The sequence below is a fragment of the Pseudophryne corroboree genome, chromosome 2 (genome assembly GCF_028390025.1).
Source record: "Pseudophryne corroboree isolate aPseCor3 chromosome 2, aPseCor3.hap2, whole genome shotgun sequence".
Classification (NCBI taxonomy): Eukaryota; Metazoa; Chordata; class Amphibia; order Anura; family Myobatrachidae; genus Pseudophryne; species Pseudophryne corroboree.
In genome coordinates this window covers 878,344,243-878,370,146 of record NC_086445.1, presented here as the reverse complement: position 1 = coordinate 878,370,146, position 25,904 = coordinate 878,344,243, and the positions used below count along the sequence as shown (strand labels likewise).

General features: G+C 45.9%; 1 protein-coding gene and 1 long non-coding RNA gene across 2 annotated transcripts in view; both read left to right on the top strand.

The window, feature by feature from the left end:
- The window catches only part of LOC135051346 (uncharacterized), a 174,558-nt gene extending 161,994 nt beyond the window's left edge, over nt 1-12,564 (top strand). The window contains exon 3 of the long non-coding RNA XR_010242196.1: nt 12,424-12,564. This is a non-coding gene — a long non-coding RNA (uncharacterized LOC135051346). The remainder of the gene's footprint in view (nt 1-12,423) is intronic.
- Nucleotides 12,565-18,579: 6,015 nt separating this feature from the next.
- On the top strand, nt 18,580-19,323 carry BHLHA9 (basic helix-loop-helix family member a9). Its single transcript, XM_063957394.1, has one exon. The coding sequence runs from the start codon at nt 18,580-18,582 to the stop codon at nt 19,321-19,323; it is 744 nt and encodes a 247-aa protein (XP_063813464.1).
- Nucleotides 19,324-25,904: the final 6,581 nt, after the last annotated feature.

Sequence of the window (25,904 nt, the reverse complement as noted above, 5' to 3'; positions counted from 1 at the left end):
CCCCCCACAACACCTAGGAAATCCCTCTGGCACACTCTGCACATCCTCTAAACCTACCTCTCCACCAACCGTTCCTCCCTCACACACAGACTGTACCTTCCCCTCCCCCATTTCCATCCCCCCGTAGCCAACCCTCCGCCAACTACAGCATGTAAAGACCATATTTGCAACAGCACCTCTGGAACAACTCCCCCATCCACACGGTCCTTTTTCAACCACCCATCCACCACACGCACCACCTAGAACACCATCGATCTCCGCTAGCAGTCACTACCTACATCAGAGGAAGACAGCGGCATGTAGACACACCTCCCCCTCAACAAACCCCACCCGCAACTACAATGCAGCCACCTCTGCAACTCCAGCTGCACCTCACAAGGACATCCCCCAAACAAGCTAGCCCCATACCAGGCACCCACCTTCCACAAATACACCACCCAACCACTACCCCCTACACCTTAACAGCCCATTCCCCAACCGCCTACCCCTTTAACCTCCCCCCTCCCCTGCACACACCACACCCCCCAATACCCTCCACCATCCTCCCACACTCCCCCACCCGTGGCACTTTCCAACACCCTCCCCTGTACCCCACAACCACAACTCCACCAAGTTCAACACCTCCTAGCCCCTCCACCATCCCTCACCCCTACCCCGCAGCATAGACAGTCACCGGCCCGGCCCCCATCCACGGTTCTGCCCATGCATGCTCATCCACAGAATCTTGGGGAACCCCAGCCCAATCCACGTACCCCTTGCAACCACCACCCCACCAACCACAGTACCTTCACCACCCTTCACAATCCAAAGCAATACCCAACAACACCTAGCACATAAATCCTCTGCCCCTGACCATAACTCACCTCACCTCCCCACACACACACACACCGCCAGCACCTATGAACCCGCTCTGGCATACGCTGTACCCCTTCTGAACCCACCTCTACACCACCCCTTCCTCCCTTACACACAGCATGTCCTTTCCCCCTCCCCCATTTCCATACCCCCACAGACAAGCCTCCACCACTCACAACATGTACAGAACCCATTTGCGACATCACCTCTGGAGCAACACCCCCCATCCACAAGCCCCTTTTGCAACCACCCATCCACCACACGCACCACCTTCAACACCAACTCTCCCCGCAAGCACTCACTACCTAAATCAGAGGGGAACAGCGACACTAATACACACCTCCACCTCACTGCACCCACCCCTTTCAAATTCAAACCATACACAATTTTACGTTTTGCCCCACACCAACAACGCACCTGTCTGTGCAACAGTCGCAACACCTCACAATGACATCCCCCAACCAATCTAGCCCCATACCTGGCACCCACACCCGCCTTCAACAAATACACCACCCCTCCACCTCCCCTTGAACCTCAACACAACCTTCCCCATCCGCCTACCCCACTTCCAACACCTCCCCTGCACACTACACCCCCCCTCAATACCCTTCGCCATCCACCCACACACCCCATGTGGAACTCCCCCACCCATGCCACTTTCTGACACCCTCCCCCATCCACCTGGCCCACACACCCACAACTCCACCAAGGTCTACACCTCCTGGCCCCTCCCCCATCCCACACCCCTAGGCTGCAGTATAGACAGTCACTGGCCCCCATTCACGGTTCTGTCCGCACACGGTCATCCACCACCCACAGCATCTTGGGGACCCCCAGCCCAATCCACGTACCCCTCACAACCACCACTCCCAACAACCACAGTAACTTCACCACCCTCCACAATCCAACACAAAACCCCACAAAACTAATCCACTGCCCCTAACCGTAACCCACCTGAACTCACCCCTACCCCCCCAAACACCTATTAACCCACTCTGGCATATGCTGCACCCCCTCTGAACCCACCTCTCCACCACACATTCCTCCCTCACACACAGAACGTCTCTTCCCCTCCACAATTCCCACACCCCCCACCAGCCAACTCTCCACCACTCACAACATCTACAGACCCCATTTCCAACATCACCTCTGGAACAACACCACCTTCCACAAGCCCCTTTTGCAACCACCCATCCACCACACGCACCACCTTGAACACCAACCCTCCCGGTAAGCACTCACTACCTAAATCACTCGGGAACAGTGACACGGACACACACCTCCACCTCACTGCACCCACCCCCTTTCAAATTGAAACCACACACACTTTTATGTTTTGACCCGCACCGACAATGCACCTGCCTGGCAAACACCCGCGACACCTCACAATGACATCCCCCAACCAAGCTGGCCCCATACCTGGAACCCACCTTCAACAAATACACCACCCCTCCACCTCCCCCTGAACCTCAACACAAGCTTCCCCAACCGCCTACAACTATTCTACACCTTGACGTTGTGTGGGGTTAAGGGGGCATAGCCCCTCACGACAGTGTGAAGAGCGCCCGTAGGGCGCGCAATGAATTACCTGATATATATATATATATATATAGGATTTTGATAACCTACCGGTAGATCCTTTTCTCCTAGTCCGTAGAGGATGCTGGGGACGACATCAAGACCATGGGGTATAGACGGGATACGCAGGAGACATGGGCACTCCAAAGACTTTTCATTGGGTGTGAACTGGCTCCTCCCTCTATGCCCCTCCTCCAGACTTCAGTTGTAGGAACTGTGCCCAGGGAGACTGACATTTCGAGGAAGGAATTAACTTAACTAGTGGTGAGATATCTACCAACTCACACCCTCAACCATGCCGCACACATGGCATTCAACATAACACACGCCAACAGGCATGATCTAATTGCAGCAACATGCTGAAACCAAGATAACACAACTTGTGTAACTCTAATAACTAAACTGCAGGTAAAGTACGCACTGGGACGGGCACCCAGCATCCTCTACGGACTAAGAGAAAAGGATTTACCGGTAGGTTATCAAAATCCTATTTTCTCATACGTCCTAGAGGATGCTGGGGATGACATCAAGACCATGGGGTCTATACCAAAGCTCCAGTACGGGCGGGAGAGTGCGGATGACCCTGCAGCACCGATTAACCAACTTTAGGTCCTCATCGGCCAAGGTGTCAAACTTGTAGAACTTAGCAAATGTGTTTGACCCTGACCAAGTAGCTGCTCGGCAAAGTTGTAATGCCGAGACCCCTCGGGCAGCTGCCCAGGATGAGCTCACCATCCTAGTGGAGTGGGCCTTTACCGACGTCGGTAACGGCAATCCAGCCGTAGTATGAGCTTGCTGAATCGTATTTCTAATCCAACGTGCAATAGCCTGCTTGGAAGCAGTACAGCCAATCTTGTTGTGATCATACAGAACAAACAGAGCCTCTGTTTTCCGTATACGAGCTGTTCTAGCAACATAGATTTTCAAAGCTCTAACCACATCTAGAGACTTTGAATCAGTAAATGTGTCAGTAACTACTGGCACCACAATAGGTTGGTTTATGTGAAAAGCAGAAACCACCTCTGGAAGAAAATGTTGGCGAGTTCGCAACTCTGCTCTATCTTCATGGAAAATCAGGTAAGGGCTCTTGTGAGACAAGGCCCCCAATTCAGACACCCGCCTTGCGGATGCCAATGCCAAAAGCATCACCACTTTCCAAGTGAGAAACTTTACTTCTATCTTTTGTAGAGGCTCAAACCAATCGGATTGAAGGAACTGCAATACCACGTTAAGGTCCCATGGTGCCACTGGAGGCACGAATGGAGGCTGGATGTGTAGAACCCCTTTCACGAAAGTCTGAACCTCTGGAAGGGAGGCCAATTGTTTCTGGAAGAACACTGACAAGGCCGAAATCTGGACCTTGATTGATCCCAATCGTAGGCCCGTCTCCACACCATCCTGCAAAAAATGGAGAAAACGCCCTAAGTGAAACTCTTCCGTAGGAGCTTTCTTGGATTCACACCAAGACACATATTTTCTTCAAATACGGTGGTAATGTTTTGACGTTACTCCCTTTCTGGCATGAATAAGGGTGGGGATGACCTCCTTAGGAATACCCTTCCTGGCTAGGATACGGCGCTCAACAGCCATGCCGTCAAACATAGCCACGGTAAGTCTTGGTAAACACACGGCCCCTGCTGCAGCAGGTCCTCCCGAGGAGGAAGAGGCCGAGGATCTCCTATGAGTAACTGCTGAAGATATGGGTACCAAGCCCTCCTTGGCCAGTCTGGGGCAATGAAGATTGCTCGAACCCATGTCTTTCTTATGATCCTGAGTACTTTTGGGATCAGCGGAAGTGGAGGGAAAACATACACTGAAGGAAACACCTACTGGGTCACCAGTGCATCCACTGCTACTGCTTGAGGGTCTCTCGACCTGGAACAGTATCTCTGAAGCTTCTTGTTGAGACAAGACGCCATCATGTCTATTTGAGGAACTCCCCAAAGCCTTGTCACCTCTGCGAAGACTTCTTGGTGGAGGCCCCACTCTCCTGGATGGAGATCGTGTATGCTGAGGAAGTCTGCTTCCCAGTTGTCTACTCCCGGAATGAATATTGCCGACAGAGCTTGTAGATGTTTTTCTGCCCAGCGGAGGATTTTTGTCGCCTCTGCCATTGCCGCTGTGCTTTTCATTCCGCCCTGCCTGTTTATGTATGCGACAGCTGTTACATTGTCCGCCTGGATCTGCACGGGACGGTCTTGAAGAAGATGTACCGCTTGTTGAAGGCCGTTGTAAATGGCTCTTAGCTCCAGAACGTTTATGTGAAGGCAGGCTTCCTGTTGTGACCAACGTCCCTGGAAGTTTTCTCCCTGAGAGACTGCTCCCCAGCCTCGGTGACTTGCATTCGTGGTTACTAGGACCCAGTACTGAATCCCGAACCTGCGTCCCTCTAGCAGGTGAGAGCTGTGCAACCACCACAGGAGCGAAATCCTGGTTTTCGACGACAGGATTATCTTTCTGTGCATGTGTAGGTGTGACCCCGACCACTTGACCAACAGGTCCCACTGGAATACTCTGGCATGGAACCTGCCAAACTGTATGGCCTCATAGGCCGCCACCATCTTCCCCAACAACCGAATGCACTGATGGATCGACACACTTGATGGTTTCAATATCTGCCTTTATCAGGAGGTCGTCCAGATAAGGGATTATATTGACTCCTTTCTGACGAAGGAGGACAATCATCTCCGCCATCACCTTGGTGAATACCCTCGGCGCCGTGGAGAGACCGAAAGGTAACGTCTGGAATTGGTAATGGCAATCCTGAATCGCGAATCTCAGATAACCCTTGTAAGGAGGATAAATGGGAACATGCAGGTAAGCATCCTTTATGTCCACTGACACTAAGTAGTCACCCTCCTCCAGACTGGCAATCACCGCCCGAAGTGATTCCATCTTGAACTTTAACCTTTTCAGGAAGAAATTCAGATCTTTTAGATTTAGGATCGGTCTGACTGAGCCGTCCGGCTTCTGAACAACAAAGAGGCTTGAATAAAAACCCTGCCCTTGTTGTGACAACAGTACCAGGACTATGACCTGGTCTTGACATAATTTTTGGATTGCCGCTGTTACTGCTTCTCTCTCTGGCGGAGAAGCTGGCAAGGTCGATTTGAAAAATCGGCATGGGGGAACGTCTTGAAACTCTAGTTTGTATCCCTGGGATACTATTTGCAACACCCAGGGATCCAGGCCAGACAGAATCCAACCCTGGAGACGTTCCCCCACCTGAGCGGCCTCCCGCAAGGGAGTTCCAGCGTCATGCTGGGGATTTGTCGGAATTAGGGGTAGACTTCTCTCTTGGGAACCTGGAGCCGGTGTGGGCTTCTTTCCCCTTCCCCTTCCCCTTCCCCTACCAACAAAGAAGGGGGCACCTTTCACCTTTTTGTATTTATTGGGCCGAAAGGACTGCATTTGCGGGTGATAGGTCTCTTTTGCCGGTGCAGGCGTAGAGGGCAAAAATGTAGTCTTACCTGCGGTAGCCACCGAGACTAACGCATCCAAGCCATCGCCAAATAAGGCCTCACCTTTATATGGGAGAGCCTCCATGTTTCTTTTGGAATCTGCACCCGCGAATCCATAACGTCCGCCTAGCCGATACTGCCATGGTAGCTGCTTGTGAACTCAAGAGTCCAATATCCTTCATTGCTTCCAGCATGTAGGCGGCAGCGTCCTTGATATTCCCTAACTTAAGGAGTATCTCATCTTTATCAGTCGTGTCAATTTCTGATAACACGCTTTCTGACCATTTTTCAATAGCGCGACTCACCCATGCGCAGGCAATAGTGGGCCTGAGCAGTGTACCATTGGTAACATAAATGGATTTCAATGTCTTTTCCATTTTGCGGTCTGCCGGCTCTTTAAGAGAAGCCGTGCCAGGAGCAGTCAGAATTACCTTCTTTGTCAACCTGGAAAGTGCACTGTCTAAGGGTGTGTACACACGGCGAGATATTTTCTTGAGATTTTGACTATATAGTCAAAATCTTAAGAAAAGTTAGTGCAGATCGCAAGGTGAGAGTCACCGTGCGATCCGATGCGCGGTCCCGCCAGGTCGGCATCGCAAGAAAAGATAGACTGTGCAGGCAAGTCAATCCCTGCTAGATCGGTGTACTATCTAGTTCATCTCACATGTCAATGACATCTCGCATAAGCCAAAATCTCACATAAGCAAAAATCGTAAGCACACATAGTACAAATCTCAAGAAAAGTTAGTCAAAATCTGTGCTATCTGGGCTCTGGGGAGTTCAGGGGAAATCGCAAGTAAAAATCGGGCATAGCAAGGATCTCACTGTGTGTACACACCCTAACACAGGGAGTGACTCCCATTTTTTCCTGTCTTCAACCGGGAAAGGATAAGCTATGTGAATCCTTTTGGGAATACGAAATTTTTTATCAGGATTCACCCACATCCCTAAACAGAGCATTTAGTTTGTGTGAAGGAGGGAACGTGACTTTGGATTTCTTTTCCTTACATAAATAAGCTTTCTCCTGAGGTACAGGAGTGCTTTCTGTAACCTCCAACACGTCCCTTATAGCCACAATCATATATTGTACACTTTTTGCCAATTTATGATCAATGTCTCTGGATTCACTATCGTCGACACAAGAATCAGAATCCGTGTCGGTATCAGTGTTTACAACATTTGCAAATGGTCTCTTATGTGACCCAGAGGGGCCGCCCGCATAAGGAATAACAGCATCCTGAAAAATCACAACTTCCACAGATTTTCTCCAGCATGCAGCCTTAGATTCAGACTTATCTAGTCTACGGTTAATCAGATGCGCCACCACATTACAACACTGTGTCCCTAAAATGGCTTCCTCCGGGGAGTAACTCCCTGCCTCAGACATGCCTCACACGTGTACACCACACTCACATACACAATGGGACTTATTTTGGGGACAGACCCACAGTAAAATCTGTCAGAGGGACACAGGATAGGAGCAGCCAGTTCACAAACCCAGCGCCAGTATTGCCTGTGAACACAGTATGTCCACGGCCCAAAAGCGCTTTTAAATAGTAATATTCACTATCAAAGGCACCACAATCGCTTTGTGCCCCCCTTTTATAGCACCCTGTACTTGTCAGAAGTGGAGGAGAGGACCAGCGTGTTCTCTGCAGAATGAGGAGAGAGAGAAAATGGCGCTGAGTAGTGTACTGGTTGCTTGAGGAAGAAGCTCCACCCCCGCAATGGCGCGTTCTTACACTCATACAAACACTGTGATATTTATACTGACAGGGGTAGGGCTGTGCCAGCGGCATCTTATGCCCCCTTTTAGCCAGTTTGAGGCATTTTTCTTGCTGCCCAGTGCGCCCCCCCCCCCCGCGCCCTACACCTTGCAGTGCCTGTGTGTGTGGGCAGCAATGGCGCGCTGCGCACCCGCCAGCCGCGCTGCACCTCAGCCGTCACTTACTTGATTGAAGACCATTCTTCTCATACTCACCTGTCTTCTGACTTCTGGCTCTGCGAGGGGGGTGACGGCGTGCTGTGGGAGTAAGCATCTAGGCACGGCTAGCGTTCAGTTCCCTTCAGGAGCTAATGGTGTCCTGTCAACCAGAAGCAGAGCCATGAAACTCTGAGGAAGTTGGTTCTGCTTCTGCCCCCTCAGTCCCACGAAGCAGGGAGTCTAATGCCAGCAGATCTCCCTGAAAATAAAAAACCTAACATAAGTCTTTTCAGAGAAACTCAGTAGAGCTCCTCAGAGTGCATCCAGTTGACCTGGGCACATTTCTAAAACTGAAGTCTGGAGGAGGGGCATAGAGTGAGGAGCCAGTTCACACCCAATGAAAAGTCTTTGGAGTGCCCATGTCTCCTGCGGATCCCGTCTATACCCCATGGTCTTGATGTCATCTCCAGCATCCTCTAGGACGTATGAGAAATAAATATATATATATATATATGTGGACAAAGGATGAGGTGGTAGAGAGTGACCAAAGGTGCCGCATAAATGCTAAAAGCAGAGTGATGATATAAAAAATGTGTACAAATTTATTGCAGTGGGACGCACTATACAAAACTGGTTATAAAAACATACAAGCTCATATAAAAAGATATATATATGACCCATACAAAAAAAACAAAATTAAAAAGATTATTAAAATTTAAAAGAGAAAAGAGAAGAGCATGGTGGAGTATTCAGTTTTCCCGTGTCTTGCACAGTTTTTGAAACAAAAGGGTCTAACCTCACCACAAAGTTAAGCTATTCGATTCCTCTTTTACATCCTTTTGAACGCCTTTTTATTCTTTTTTGTGCTTTTTAAACTTTTTAAGTACTTTTTACCTTCTGTGCTAAAGTGATACTTCAAAGTTTTTTAAGCAATACATATGGTTTTATGTCACCATGCTCTTCTCTTTTCTCTTCTAAATTTTAATAATCTTTTTAATTTTGTTTTTTTTGTATAGGTCATATATATATCTTTTTATATGAGCTTGTATGTTTTTATAACCAGTTTTGTATAGTGCGTCCCACTGCAATAAATTTGTACACATTTTTTATATCATCACTCTGCTTTTAGCATTTATTCGGCACCTACCACCTCATCCTTTGTCCACATAACCACTTTTCATAGGTAACGGTACCAATACCTATATCTATTTGAGGTAACGAGCTGACACCCTGATATACTAAAGGGAGTGCCAACACATTAAGCAGATTTTTGCACACTACTTGCAGGGTTCCCATTCTAGTGTTAACATATAAGATACTGCATCCGTGGCGCTGATATCTTTCCAGTACACATATATATATATATATATATATACACACATATATAGGGTGATTCAAAAGTCGCAGTACACCCTTTTGTTTCAAAAACTGTGCAAGACACGGGAAAACTGAATACTCTAGTAAGGTATGGGTGAGGTGGGCTATCTTTTAGGGCACAGGTTCTCAAAATCGGTCCTCAGGACCCCACACAGTGCATGTTTTGCAGGTCTCCTCACAGAATCACAAGTGAAATAATTAGCGCCTCCTGTGGACCTTTTAAAATGTGTCAGTGAGTAATTAATACACCTGTGCACCTGCTGGGTTACCTGCAAAACATGCACTGTGTGGGGTCCTGAGGACCGAGTTTGAGAACCACTGTTTTAGGGTATAGGTTACATTTCCTCTCTTTAATAGCCAGTGCACGTTCTGTGCTGTTTATTAACATTATCAACATGGATCTTGCACAAGGGTGTAAGCAGCTGCAACTAATAAACCTCCTAAAACATGTACATGTGGATGCTTCAACTCATACATGGTACATACTATGAACACGCCACTATTATTACAGACTTTTCCACTACCCCAGAATGTCCGGAAGAGGGATTTTTGGAAGTCTCATGCACTCTCGGAAGGTAACAGCACCTTCTGCATCCCAAACTTTTTAGTGAAATGGGCTAGGTGATGGAACAATGATGTGCAAATTACGTCACCATAGCCCCACACCCTCTACGTGATTGACAGCATTACACCGTTTTGACCATGGTCCCCATTGTAGAGCAGAGCCAGATTAAGGAGGATCAGGCAGTCAGATCACCCACCTTGCCTTTTCCTTTCCTTCCTGCCCACCATAACTCTATTTTCCCCTACATTATACTCAAGCCAACTGCCCCCACCCCAACTGTGTGGCTGTTTCTGTGTAACCATTTGTGTTTGTCTCTCTGATTCCTTCCCTTGTGTGCCTTTACCTCTCTTCCTCATGTGTGCCTCTAACCCTTCTCACCATGTGCGCATTTGGCTCCCCACCTTATATGTGCCTCTTGCTATTCTAACCAAATATGTGATGTTCCTTCCTTCTAAATGTATCTCTGTGTCTTTTTTGCATTCTGTATGTCTGTTGCGGGAGTTATGCTGTCTTCTGAAATACTCTGTGCTGCTGTCCCACCCCTAGGGGTGCTAGGCGTGTCTAACCCTCACAGAGTTTGTACTCAGATTGTAAATCAGGTGTGTACCAAGTTTGGTGTAAATTGCTCCAGGACTTCCACAGTTATGCTGTCTGTTGGCATACTCTGTGCTGCTGTCCCACCCCTAGTGGTGCTAGGGGTGTCTAACCCCCCCACAGTGTTTGTTTCCAGAGTGTAAGTCATATGTGTACCAAGTTTGTTGTACATTGCTGCAGGCATTCCAGAGTTATGCTGTCTGCTTAAATACTCAGTGCTGCTGCCTCACCCCTAGGGGTGCTAGGGGTGTCTTCCCCCCACAGTGTTTGTTCCCAGATTGTAAGGCATATGTGTACCAATTGTTGAGTATATTGAACCAGCAATTCCGGGGTTATGCTGTCTCCTGATATACTCTGTGCTGCTCCCCCCCCCACCTCCCCCCCCCCAGGGGTTCTAGGGATTTCTAATTGTTTTAGTTGCCTCAGCCATGTTTTAATACGCTCGTATGTAAAATGTCACGATCATAGCTTGTAAACTGTGGATTTGTATAGAAAGACGGAAGGACAGAAGGACAAGTTTTCGCTTTTATATATTAGATAATAATATTTTATATATAGTAGACTAGCTGGAGTACCTGGCATTGCCCGGGATGTTAAGAATGTTTGTTTACAAAAATGAATTTAAATATTAAACACACAGTATAAACCCTAACAGAGTTAGTTCCAAGATTTTAAGTCAGGTGTGTACCAAGTTTGGTGTAAATTGCTCCAGGCCTTCCACAGTTTTGCTGGCTGCTGACATACTCTGTGCTGCTGTCCCACCCCTAGTGGTGCTCGGGGTGTCTGACCCCCATAGTGTTTGTTTCCAGAGTGTAAAGGCCAGTACTCACAGCCCGATGCTGGAGAGATGTGTGCTAAGCGAACCGCTCAGCACACATCTCTCCCGGCGCTCAGCACAGCGCGATCTGTGCTGAGCGTGCGGGGGGGGAGACGGGGGGGCCGCACACTTCACCCAGCAGGTGAAGTGAGCGACCCGCTAGATTGGCCTGCATGCAGGCCAATCTAGCAGCAGCGATAGCGATCGCTGTTAGGGCTACACACGGAGCGATCTTGCTGAAAATCTAAGCAATCTAGTCAGATTGCTTAGATTATCGCTCTGTGTGTACCCCCCTTAAGTCATATGTGTACCAAGTTTGTTGTAAATTGCTGCAGGCATTCCAGAGTTATGCTGTCTGCTGAAATACTCAGTGCTGCTGCCTCACCCCTAAGGGTGCTAGGGGTGTCTTCCTCCCACAGTATTTGTTGCCAGATTGTAATGCATATGTGTACCAATTTATGAGTACATTGCTCCATCAATTCCGGAGTTATGCTGTCTCCTGATATACTCTGTGCTGCTGTCTGCCCCCCAAGGGGTGCTAGGGATTTCAAATTGTTTTAGTTGCCTCCGCCATGTTTTAATACGCTTGTATGTGAAATTTCACGATCTTCGATTGTAAACTGTGGATTTGTATAGAAAGACAGAAGGACCGAATGACAGATTTTCATTTTATATATTAGATAATCATTTTTGCCTAGGAAATTTTTAGGGATCTCTACAAAATGGATAAAGTTTACAGAAATCATTTTAAAAATCACTCTTATAACCTGATACATATGACACCCATATTACGTGGCATTATTGCAATGAGAACACATACCTACTTTTGCTTGTGTAGTAAAAATGGCAGGCACATACTGTAGCATACATTCCAATTATCTGTACAACAAATATGCTAAGTTGAGAAAATGTGAAATGTGATAAAAGCTAAAACAGGCATATTAAAGTATATTTATCAAAGTGATCTTCGGAGTAAAATATAGGACACACTTACATATTTTGTCTCAGAGTGAGACGTTGTAACATATAAGAGATTCTTAATGAGGGGTAGGCACACACAAATGGCATGTCATTGGGCAACAATTAGCTGCGGGACATAAAACAACATTTTTCTAACAGGCTTGTTGCATCCGTGACTAGAATAGCACTTTTCTGTCATACAGTAAGGCGATAACATTTCTGTATGTGTAGTGTAAATCATGAAGCTTTGTTCTTGCCTATGACTGATTGTGATCATTTGTTTCACTTGAAGGAGCAGAGGAAAAAGCTGTTGCAGTTCATTTGATAAATGTGGCGCAAAAGAACCACCGTAATAGAACACCCACTCCAAAACAATGTATAAGAGACTTAATATAAGCATACTATAATATGTAAGTATACTATAATATTTTTCCAATGTGATATATTACATTGAGATTCTCAAAGCACTGTGATAAAGAATTACACATCAGTAAAGCATTCACAAGATTATCACTTTTATGTGTAATATATTTTTACAGGTTTGTGTTTTTAATTCAACTTTATATTTGGCATAAATAACTTTTGGAGTTTCTGGAGATTCATTTTTACAAATGTAATTACTATCGATATTTGATTTGATATTTGATTTTATATTTGTGCAAAATACATCAAGAAACATGTAACTGCAATGCCTTTACTATATTGTGGTTGTAATAAAAACACATTTGAAAGCAGTGTAGCAAGCATGGCTGTGTTAGAGTAAAGGTAACAGTGCGGTTACATTCCTTTCTTTGCTTATTATCTATATTACTACGTTTTCATTGGTTAAATAAAATATGAGATAATTTTGCAAGATAGTTTAGCATATACATTTTCCATAAATCTTTTTGTGCACAAAAATAAATATCTAGTTTTATTCATAAAAATTATTTTGTATAAAAAATTATTAGATTTAACTAACAAAATTATTTCGACAACACAAAATTGATTTTGCCACACATCATTATTTTGTATCACAAACTTAATTTTGAAAGATTACAAATTTACTTTGTGGACAACACTATTTTGTAACACACAACTCCGTGACACTTAAATAACAAAAAAAATCTAACAACAAAAACTTAATTTGGAGATTCAAGTATAATTGTTTTGCAAAATTAATTTACAGTACATTACACCAAGATTTGAGGCACCCGAGTAACTTCCTACCCGTTAACATTTAAATGACTAACCCCATATTTTCTCCTTTTGTCTCAATTTTGTCTAATATAAATATTGAGTGATAAAAGATCTATATACAGATATTTTTGTTATTTTCTGTGAGCGTGCTAATGATTCTGGTTTTTGCCATACAAAATCCTGTCAATCTTGTTGATCTAAAGATCTTATCACAGCCTGAGTGTGTCACTAGTCTGATAAGGACAGAAAATATGACAGAGATATGGTAACTATGTGGCAGATACAATCCTATCTAATCTCTTAAGGGGGGTACTCACGGAGCAATATTCTAAGCAATTTGACTAGATTGCTTAGAATATCAGCCTGATCGCTCCGTGAGTACCCCTTACAGCGATAGCGATGCGCAGCCCCGCGCATCGCTATCGCTGCTGCTAGATTGGCCTGCATGCAGGCCAATCTAGCGGGTCGCTCACTTCACCCGCTGGGTGAAGTGAGCGGCCCCCCGTCTCCCCGTCTCTGAGCGGTTCGCTCAGCACACATCTCTCATGCATCGGCCCGTGGGTACTGGGCTTTAGGCTACACAGAGAAAAAGCATAAAACTATGCATAGCATGTAAATGCCCTATTTTATAGTTTTAGGTTACATTGCACCACTCTCTCTTCCTGTAATGCCAATACATTTTTGGGGGGAGGATATGTTTATTAAAAGAGTCACAGGGCAATGCAACATCCAAAAATACAGTACCAAACATTGGGGCAGATGTATTAACCTGGTGAAGGCATAAGGAAGTGATAAACCAGTGATAAATGCAAGGTGATAAATGCACCAGCCAATTAGCTCCAATATGTAAATCAACAGTTAGGAGCTGATTGGCTGGTGCGTTTATCACCTTGCACTTATCACTGGTTTATCACTTCCTTATGCCGTCTCCAGGCTTAATACATCTGCCCCTATAATTATCAGACAATCAGAAAGTGTCCCAGCTAGTGTATGTCAGGTGAGTGCTTGAACATTGAACAGTATAGGACTCAGTGAAAGAACTTGTAAGTGGTGGACCCAGGTGCAAAAATACCCCAACCCAAGTTCACAATATGCCACACGACGGTGGGTGGCACGGAAAGGCAGAGGGTGACAGGGAGAGACAGTGGGTGACAGGAGTACAAGCACAATGTCCTGTGTGGTGTGAAGAACAGCGGGCATGGGGACAACATTGCAAATATTGTCTACTGATGGATCATCTGCACGGTAAACAAACAGACATGGGGCTAATTCAGACCTGATCGTAGCAGCAAATTTGTTACCAATTGGGCAAAACCATAGGGGTCATTCCGAGTTGATTGTAGCTGTGTTAAATGTAGCACAGCTACGATCATTCACACTGACATGCGGGGGGACGCCCAGCACAGGGCTGGATCACCCCGCATGTCAGTGCCGACCCCCCCCCCCCCAGAAGTGCAAAGGCATTGCACAGTGGCGATGCCTTTGCACTTCAAGAGTAGCCCCCGACCAGTGCAGCTTTAGCGTGCTGGCCGGGAGCTACTCGTCACTCACCGGCCCGCAGTGGCTGCGTGTGACGTCACGCAGCCGCCGCGGCCCGTCCCCCCCAACGGTCCGGCCACGCCTGCGTTGGCCGGACTGTGCCCCCTAAATGGCGGCTTAACGTCGCCATCCAGCCCCCTCCCAGAGGCAATCGCTAGGCAATGACGGCTGCCATGCGCCGGCGCACTGCGGCGCCGGCGCATGCGCTGTTCCAAACCGCACTACGACAAACTGCAGTGAGCGATCGGGTCGGAATGACCCCTCCATGTGCACTGCAGGTGGGGCAGATATAACGTTTGCAGAGAAAGTTAGATTTGGGTGGGTTATATTGTTTCTGTGCAGGGTAAATACTGGCTGCTTTATTTTTACACTGCAATTTAGATTTCAGTTTGAACACACTCCACCCAAATCTAACTCTCTCTGCACATGTTATTTCTGCCCCACCTGCAGTGCACATGGTTTTGCCCAACTGCTAACACATTTGCTGCTACGATCAGGTCTGAATTACCCCCTATGTCTGTTTGTTTACTGTGCAGCTGATCCATCAGTAGACAACATTTGCAATGTTGGCATGACATTGCTCTTTAGGAATTAAGGGGTCTATGAAACAAGCCATGGAGAGAGATAAAGAGGATGGAGATAAAGTACTAACCAACCATCTCCTGGTATTTTTCATATACAGGCCCTATAATAGGTGCAAATTCTCCACTGAATAAGGCCACCGATAAGAGTGATTGAGCATATGTGTACACAACTGCTAAGTTAAAGGGTTGTGAATGTTAAATAAACATAAACAATACATTTTACCCATTCCATTGATGATCACAAAAGAATCAAAACACAGCAAAAAAGAGTTGTGTAGCATGGTTGTCATAGTGGTTAGCATTACTTCCTCTCAGAAGTGAGATCCTGGGTTTGTATCCCACCAAAGCCATATGTGTGTGGAGTTTGTATGTTCTACCCATGTTTGTGTAGGCTTCCATAGGTCTGGTCATCAAGTTTCTTCCCACAATACAAAAACATACTGGTACGGGGAAGCTGTTAAAATAGTCGAGATCCTGGTGGTCACAATACCGATGCCAGAATCCTGACATGCGGTGAAATGACGCTGCCGGAATACCGGTGACACAGGCTATTCTCCCTCTGTGGGTGTCCACGACACCCATAGTGGGAGAATAAAACCTGTGGCAAGCGCAGCGAGCCACCGTGCCCACAGTGTGGCGAGCGCAGCGAACCCGCAAGGGGCTTTCTATTGCTCCCCCCGTTGCCGGCATTCTGGCAGATGGGATCCCGCTGCTAGGATCATGACAGATGGCATCCCATCTGCCGGTAAATCGTACGTATCCCCTGGTAGGTGAACCCTAGTAGATGAATCCTAATGTGTGTACAATTGGTAAAGGATAGAGATTGGGGCTGGGACTGATGTGAATGACAAAATATTCTCTGCAAAGTGCTGCGGAATATGTGTGCGCTAGATACAAAACTGTTAATAAATAATAAATAAGACTAAAGGCCCGTATTCATGGGCCAATGTGGGAGAGATGTGTGCTGAGCGAACCGCTCAGCACACATCTCTCCCACCGCTCAGCACAGCGCGATGTGTGCTGAGCGTGCGGGGGGAGACGGGGAGGCGGGGGGGGGGCGCGCTCATTTCACCCAGCAGGTGAAATGAGCGACCTGCTAGATTGGCCTGCACCAGCGATAGCGATGCGCGGGGCTGCGCATCGCTATTGCTGTGGGGGGTACACACGGAGTGATCATGCTTAAAATCTAGTCAGATTGCTTAGATTATCGCTCTGTGAGTACCCCCCTTTACACCACCACTTATCACTGTATATGTAATGGATAGTCAAATTACTGATAGAGATAACAGAAGAGAAAGCACTGATAACACTGCTGATAATGGGGTCTACTTGCTAAGCCTTGGAGATAAACTACCAACCAACCAGCTCCCAACTGTCATATTTCAAACACAGCCTGTAACATGGCAGTTAGCAGCTGATTGGCTGGTACTTTTTTTCTCTGTCCACTTTATCTCTCTCAAAGATTTAGTAAATAGATCCCAATATCACTATGCTGTCAAGATGAAGAACACATTATCTGTGTGACTGTTCATAATCTTATTAATGGCTGACTTAAATTGGTGTGTTATAGAAGATCCAGGGCTGGCAGTAGAATTCTTGGGGCCCGGTGATATCTCTATCTATCTATCTATCTATCTATCTATCTATCTATCTATCTATCTATCTATCTATCTATCTTAAAGTGCAATGGAATTTGCTGCGCTATATAAGAAACTGTTAATAAATATATATATATATTTATGAACATATATAAATGTGTATATCTCTCTTTCTTCCCCTACACACACACAGTCTGTGTCTCCCTCTCTCCTTCCTTCCCCACACCACACAGTCTGTCTCTCCCCATGACTACATGCTGCACTCCCAGCCCCCCACTCCATCCCAAAGCCCTGTATCCCCTCACCAAGCCACACTTACCCTGGGGAAAGACTCCCCTGCGCTGCACTCCCCACTACCCAGACCCAAACATCGCACAGCAGACCCCACCAGAGTCCAGTGCAGGGCATGGGAATCCTGGCCAGCGGAGCTGCTGCCATGTTCCATAACTGCCTGCAATAGAGCTGGACCCAGAAGAGCAGATGCACACTCACGCCGCACAGTCACTGTGTGAGAGAAGCTCCTGTCACTCTGAGACTGCACCCACACTACCTACAGATCTCTGCCCTATTTGGACAAGACAGTTCACATCCCTGCCGGGCATTAAGCGGCATATCCTTGGGGCCCCTCTTATCCTTGGGGCCCGGTACAGGTGTCCCCTTTTACCCCCCCCCCCCCCCCCCCCCCTGTTGCTCGCCCTGAGAAGATCTACACTGTATAGGTAGACTGTCATTAGGTTGACCCCATTTGATCGACATGCATAGTTTTTGTAGTTTTTCTGTGCCATTTTGTATGTTTAACCATATCTAAGCTCAATTAGTGGAAGCGAGTACCTTTACGGGCTCGCTTCGCTCGCCACACTTCGGGCAAGATGGCTTGGGTTGCTTACCACAGGTTACTATTCCCAATCATAGTCCACATGGATAATAAATCAAGCATAAGTTGGAAAAACATGAAAACCTCCCCCAAAAAAGTGTGTCAACCAATGTCATGTCAACCTTTTGACCATGTTAACCTTTTGTACCTGACTACCTAATGCATGTCGACCTAGACACTATTGCCCTATACATTGGAACCTGGCATATATATTCTCCCTCTGCCGCAGAGGTGTGAATTGCTTTGCATGCTCTGTGACTGTATGTATTATTGGCCCCTGTGGCAGTACAAGTTTGAAGGTGATCAGCCAGAATAGATTAAGAGGAAATACCTGTAATTTGTTGTAAGAGGAGAAACTACATGTTCTGTATAATTTTGCAGATCAGTATGTCAGAGTACTAACTACAGGCATTTGCATGTTTTCTATGATCTTTTTTAAAACTATCAAACCAAGCCCTGTCTACCTGCAGGCAGGTAATAAAAGTTAGGTACTAGGTACCTGTTATAGGTATAATAAAACAAGAAGACAAGTAGTATTTAAGGTGTAGGCTGCCCGTGCAGGGAGTGACTTTGAGAGGGAGTGGAAGGTCTGATCGCAAAATCTTTAAAAGCAGAGCAGAAAATTCAAGGTAAACTAATCTCAGGGCTGGAGCTGAGCAGTGAGGACAGCTGCAATGAGCCTCGTTGAGTCAGACTTCTCGGAAGATGAGCAAGAGATGGAAGATGAGACAGACGAGAGATGTCTGGAGAAATTCAACAGATTTGAGAGTGAGAGTGAAGCTGAAGAGGCCAAGCCCAAGAAGAGGACAAGGCCAGTGAGGTCCAAGGCCAGAAGGGTAGCAGCCAATGTCAGAGAAAGGAAGAGGATCCTGGACTACAACCAAGCATTTAATGCACTGCGACTGACCCTTAAACATGATTTGAGTGGCAAGCGGCTATCCAAGATAGCAACACTGAAGCGAGCCATCACTAGAATATCTACGCTATCCAAGTACCTGCACTCAAACTCTCCACAGAAATGGGCCTGCGGTCATACAGAGTGCCACATACAGCATGATGGACACAGGCAGCCAGAGGTCAGTGACAACAATTCCCAGGCCTACTCAGTGCCATCACAGACTCAACAAGATGTACCTTTAAATCCCAGCTATGTGGCGGCTACACATCTTCAGCTTGGTCACTCTCCTTACTACACTAGACAGTCACCAGATGGTCCCTATTTGCAGTGCCAATTTGGAAGTCCAACAGAGGACAGCTCAATGCCAGGCACACCTTATTATAGACATGGAAATTACAGCATTGGCACCTGCTACCCGAATCACATGGACAATCTAACAGAGCATGCTCATGGACCATTTACTTGGCAGTTTGGATGCTTACAGGGATCAAGCTACCAACATTCACTTACCATGCACTAACTGCAAGCTTGTCATTTCACAGAAGTTCCTACAATATGTTTCCATGGGCAGCTTGACAGACACAAAAGTACTGTCCTGTACAAACAGTAGGATCTCCCAGAAACAGACTGATTTGAGGTTTTAAAATCAAAGTCATCATGTGACTGTGTAAGCTCCAGCATCTGTACTATAGTGAGAACATTTGCTGAACTGGTGAAACTCAGGGTGTAAGTGTAACAGGCTATTGCACATTATTTGCGGATTGTAGCCAGGAGCACAGCTGGCCTCAGTACTACGTAGCCTTATAATATTCATAGAATATATATATATATATATATATATATGGCAATCCAAGCTCTGATGAATGAACAGTTTTCTGAGTAAATTACTTTCAATACCCAAATGGTGCTGCTAGAAAATGTCACTTGTCACTTATTTTTCCCATCCTTGTTATATGGCATGTGGGCAATTATTGGTATGTTCTAGTAAAGCAATACCACTAGTTCCCATGTGGCTGAAGATACATTTCTTTATTCTGTAATACATTTAGAAGATTGCACAAATGCTTTTTATTAGCCATAACAATAATGCCTCTTCCATATACGTAATGCTGCTTATTTAATTATCAGTAATTAACTGTGAAATAATGAATCATTTACTAAGCACCGTCATAACTAGGGTGTGTGTGTGTGGGGGGGGGGGGGGGGGTATCAAACCTTGGAGAGAGATAAAGGGGTCTATGTACTAAGCTCTGGAGAGAGATCCAATGGATGGAGATAAAGTACCAGCCATTCAGCCACTAACTGCCATGTCGCAGGCTGTGTTTGAAAAATGACAGGAGCTGGTTGGTTGGTGGTTTATCTCTCTCCACTTTATCTCTCTCCAAAGCTTGGTAAATAGACCCCAAAGTACCAACCGGTCAGCTTTTAACTGCCATTTTTCAAACACAGCTTGTGATGGAATACATACTATTTCTCAGCGGGCGGGATGCTGGCTGTCAAGATCCCGACAGCAGCATCATGTCCGACCAGAATGCTGGCAACGGGGCAAGCGTTACGCTCCGAAGCTACACAAGATCTGCTATAAGCGCCTAATCAGATAGTTTTTGAAAACAACATCATGAGCGCTGCCAAAAAAGCTCGCCCAGGTTCCATTCTCAATCTATGGGTGTCTTGGACACCCATGAGTGAGAACAGTCCCTGTGCATTGGGATTCCGGCTATCGGCATTATCAGATGTCGGGATTCCAGCAGCAGTATCTTGACCGCCAGGATCCCAAAATTGATTGCACTCTTGTAACATAGCAGTTACAGTACAAGCTGATTAGTTGGTACTTTATCTCTGTCCACTTTATCTCTCACCAAGCTTTGATTAATCTCTCCCATGTCTTGCCTGTGCTTTCAAAGGACATCTACATCAATGCATAGAATTAAGGTATGTAAAATTGATACTGTAAAACAAAACACCAACAGATACAATGGTAACTTGACTGTAAAGTCTGGCTATAGATTTCAGCTTTTTATGCTTGCTCAGGAAGGATGTTCCAGAAGCGTAATTGAAAACATAAGTCTTTTTCCAAATTGTCCAAAATGTAATTTTTTTTTGTTTTTTTTAATCTAAGCGAAGCACTAGAAACAAAAGTGTTATAGCAAGCAGGACTTTAATATGAAATACAGTATGCATAATGCATTGGGCAGAATATTCCAACGTTGTGTGCAGTATGGAAGTTCAGTAAGTGCACATTTAACTCATGCATATCCAGAATAGGACCACTGACTTTCAGTCACTGTTATACCCGATCATAGTTGTAAAACAGTAATTGTCAGCTCTTCGTCCCAGGAGTACATACAGTAATATAGACTCAGCAGTTTTTGTGCTGTAATAAAATTGTAAAATTGATTAATTCTCTCTTTCCAGAGTTTAGTTGTGTTATGTACTGTATGAATCAATTCCTCAGCCATGTGAGCAATAATTCAGTTTATCAGCAGTGTTGGACTGGGGCATGAAGGGCATGAAGGGCCCACCGGGGGAAGGCAGTGGTAGGGGCCCATGTTTTGGGGTGCGGTCTCTAGAGGGGGTGCGGCCAGCTGCCACAGAGGTTTGGATAACCATTAGGGAGTGCATGATCTGGGTCCCTTGATAAATATATATAGTAAATACTGCTAGTGTATCATGATAATGTACCAGATTAATAACAACAATGCACTGTAGAGAATACACCATAGCCCTGTGCAGTATAATGTAACATATGTATAATTCCTAGTGAATTAGGTGTGGCCCCAGGCAGTGGGGCCCACCAGGGGTTTCCCCTGTACCTCTGTGGGCCAGTCCAACCCTGTTTATCAGTATTAAGCCAGTTGTTTCTTTACAAGACTGCATGATTAGGATTATATTTACACACATTGGAAGAAATCTCTGAAATCAGGATTACGCAGCCTGTGCATGCAGGGCCGGTTCGAGCCCTCTCTGCGCCCCGGGCAGGAAATGGGGGCATGGCTTAATACAGGGGGCGTGGTCATTTACGCCCCCTGTACAGTAGTAGCGCCACTTAAATGCTGAGCGGTGCGCGATGACGTCATCGCGCACCGCACAGCAAAAGGTCCTCTCCACGAAGGGAAACTAGACACGCAGCGTCTAGTTCCCTTCGTGGAGAGGACCTTTGCTGTGCGGTGCGCGATGACGTCATCGCGCACCGCTCAGCAAAGGTCCTCTCCACGAAGGGAAACTAGACGCGTAGCGTCTAGTTCCCTTCACAGGGGACACAGCCGCGCACATCCGGGGACACAGCGGGCACCGGAGGGCACAGCAGTGGCGGATCTTGCCATGGTGCGGCGCTCTCCGGATGGCGCCAGCGCCCTCCGGAAGGCGGCGCCCCGGGCAAAAGTCCTGCTTGCCCGTGGCAAGATTCGCTACTGTGTGCATGCCTATTGCATTACTGTCAGCATTCTTTCTGTGCATACTTGAATTTGTAGTTCAGAGTCAATTATGTATTACACTACATGTATAATATTCACTGCATTTCATTACCTCATAGTTATACCTACAGTACCAGTACCACGTAGCTGTACAGTTTGATATAAAAAGTACAGCTAAATTCCCCATAGATTCTGACCTGTCAGATTTTTTGAACTGACCAAATGTTTACACTAACAGTGTATATAGGGTCTGGTTCAGCATGGATTGCAAAAGCAACATCTTTCTCTAATGGGCAAAACCATGTGCAGTGCAGGGGGCAGGTATAACATGCGATTGCATTCGACGCGATATCGGGCCCGATTTCCCTTGAAGCTCACCTTGAGATTAATCGCATCTAAAGTACTTTTTTTTTTGCATTCGATGCGCATGCAATTTTGCGATTTATCGCATGCCCCTTACGACCAGAAATCGGGTGATCAGAAATGGGTGGAGGGGAGTGTCCAGGAAGTGAGCTAAATAACTCACAGATCGCACATCGCAGTGCGGTAAATCGAATGTGGTAAAAACAGCATGCGATCCAATAAATATTAAGTGCAGCACATAACATATTGAGACGTGAGATTTGACTGGCGTGCCTGCACATCGTGTCGCATGGTACATAAAATGTGCATACAATCCTGCGATTTATCTCACGGATGCTGTGGAAATGGAACGGTTGTACCAGATATCTCACAAGTGTATGGGGCCCATTAGATTTGGGTGGGATGTGTTCAAATTTAAATCTAAATTGCAGTGTAAAAATAAAACAGCCAGTATTTACCCTGCACAGAAACAATATAACCCACCCAAATCTAACTCTCTCTGCACATGTTACATCTGCCCCACCTGCTGTGCAGCATGGTTTTTCCCATTAGAGAAAGATTTAGCTTTTGCAATCCATGCTGAATCAGGCCCTAAATCTGTGTCTTCTACAAAGGCAAGAGCAAGTACACACAGGGGGTAATTCAGACCTGATTGCTGCTGCAAAATTGTTAGCAGTTGGGCAAAACCATGTGCACTGCAGGTGTGGCAGATATAACATTTGCAGAGAGAGTTAGATTTGGGTGGGTTATTTTGTTTCTGTGCAGAATAAATACTGGCTGCTTTATGTTTATACTGCAATTTAGATTGCATATTGAACACACCCCACCCAAATCTAACTCTCTCTGCACATGTTATATCTGCCCACCTCCCCCCTGCAGTGCACATGGTTTTGCCCAACTGCTAACAAGTTTGCTGCTACGATCAGGTCTGAATTACCCCCACAGTACACATAATGGTGTTATTAATATGTGTTTTGCTGCACTGCATTGTGTTATTTTATAATTTGCAATACATTCCTAAACAACTGTGGGTGTCCTCGTCACTGTACTGTTTCTGGGCCTTAGACAGAGTCAGGAAATGAAAATAAATTAATGTGAAATTATTTTGTTATTGGAAAATAAAGATTTTTAGATTCTGTACATTTTTGTGTTCTTAGTATTTTACATTGTCTGTCTGTCTATCTGTCTGTCTGTCTATCTGTCTGTCTGTCTATCTGTCTTAGCATCATCATTTTCTGTTGCACTTTTTAATTGGGTACAAATCAGTAATAAAACAAGACTGTTTAATAACAGACATACAGAGGAAAGAGGGACCTGCCTGCAACCTTACAGTCTATAGGGTCAGGGCTGTAACTAGGTGATAGTGCACATTTTCCCTGTGGGTGCAACCGGCCGCATCCACCCGCGATCGCCTTGCCCTTTGTATGCGCTACTGCCAGCTGCAATGTTTTAAGTGTATAACATCCACCTACTACAATCATGTCTGGGGGGAGGCACACACTGACTGGCGATACTTTATATTAATATGCTATTATACTCTATTTTAAGTATTACTGTGTATAGGAGATGCCTGCTACAATCAGTTGGTCGTTGATATATAATCAATAACAGAGCCGTAACTAAACGTTTTGGTGCCCTGTGCCAGAGAGAGAATTGCCCCCCCCCCCCCCATTTTTTTCAATAGGGACATAAGGCACAAGCCTCGTGGGGAAGGGCATAACAAGATTGATCCCAGAAAAAGCCCATGCTGTGATTTCCCTTCCCACATTTTATATATAAAATGTGAGAATTTGTTGTTATTCAGTTACAATACCTTTTATTAAATAACACATTTCGATAAACTGTCATACCCAGGATTCAAACCTATAACCTGTTGCATTCTTAGCAAACACCCTATCAGAATTGCAAATGAGCTGATCTATGTAGTGTGCAGCCACACATCTAATCACTTGCAGCTACACACTACATAGATCTGCTCAGCCACAATGCTGATCATTTTTTCACAAAGTACAAGGTATGCTTCATATAATTAGAATTCTCTAGCTTATTTACCTTTCTATGCGAGGGCAGATAGCTCAATGAATAGATTGTCTGACTGCAATGCCACAGACATGGGTCAAAATCCTGGGTATGTCAGCATCTTTAAATTTAATAAAGGACAGTGTGACTGAATAACCAAGAAATCTCAAATTGTGTTCATGAATGTTTTATAGGTATTAGCGACAGAAGGGGTCAGGGTAGGAGACAGTGAGTGTCAGGAGATACTGGGCTTCAAAAAGGAGGGAAGCTGCAAGTGAAAGTAATTAAAACAGATAATTGAGAAGTGCCGCTAACAGCACCCCCTGTCCTGCAGCGCTATGTGCGGTGCCCCCTCCGCACACACCTAGTTACTGCCCTGATCAATACACTCACACTGTGGGGTGTAATAATGGGTATTATAAGATATGTGGGACCTACTAGGCTGCTACAATCAGTAAGGGGGAGAGGCACTCAGATATAATGCAGTCAACACTAATATGAATGGGTGTAATAATAGGTATTATAAGGTATACTGTAGGTGTCTGCATTATATGTATATCAGTGCCCCAGCCCACTGTTTGTAGCATATGCCCCATTCCTTATAATACATATTATTGCACCCCTCAGTCAGGCCCAGATTTTTCAAGCCTTGGGGAGTGATACATTTCACAGTGATAAAGTGCCAATCAATCAGCTCCTAACTGTCACATTTCAAACACAGCCTGTAACATGGCAGTTAGGAGCTGATTGGTGGGTATTTTATCTCCATCCACTTTATCACTCTCTAATGCTTGGTAAATCTAGGCCTCAGTGACTGTGGGGTCTATTTACTAAGTTTTGGATGCAAGGGCGTTTCCAGAGAGGAGGAGGCTCATGTGCAGGCTCCATCTGGGCTCCCTCCTCTCTAGCCCTAACGCTGTCCCAGAGCCTAGCGCACATGTGCAAATCACCGGGAAAATGCTGCGGTGGCCATTTTCTCAGTGCTTTTCCTACTGCGCATGTGCGAATCACTGGGAAAATGGCGCTGCACAATTTCCTCAGTGATTTATGTAGAGCTGCTGCTGCACCGCGGGACGCTGGAGGGTAAGTATTTCAATTAATGGGTGCAGGGTGTGCGGTGTGGGCCCCCTGGACACCCGGGGGCCCGTGTGCACCGCGCACACTGCTCCCATTATAAATACACCAGTGCTTGAATGGAGATAAAGTGGATGGAGATAAAGTACCAGCCAATGCCGTTTTTCAAACCCAGCCTGTGACATGGCAGTTAGGAGCTGATTGGCTGGTACTTTATCTCTGTCCACTTTAT

What these genes read in the sequence shown, in the direction of transcription:
- BHLHA9 (XM_063957394.1), top strand. Translation starts at nt 18,580, where the DNA reads ATGAGCCTCGTTGAGTCAGACTTCTCGGAAGATGAGCAAGAGATGGAA.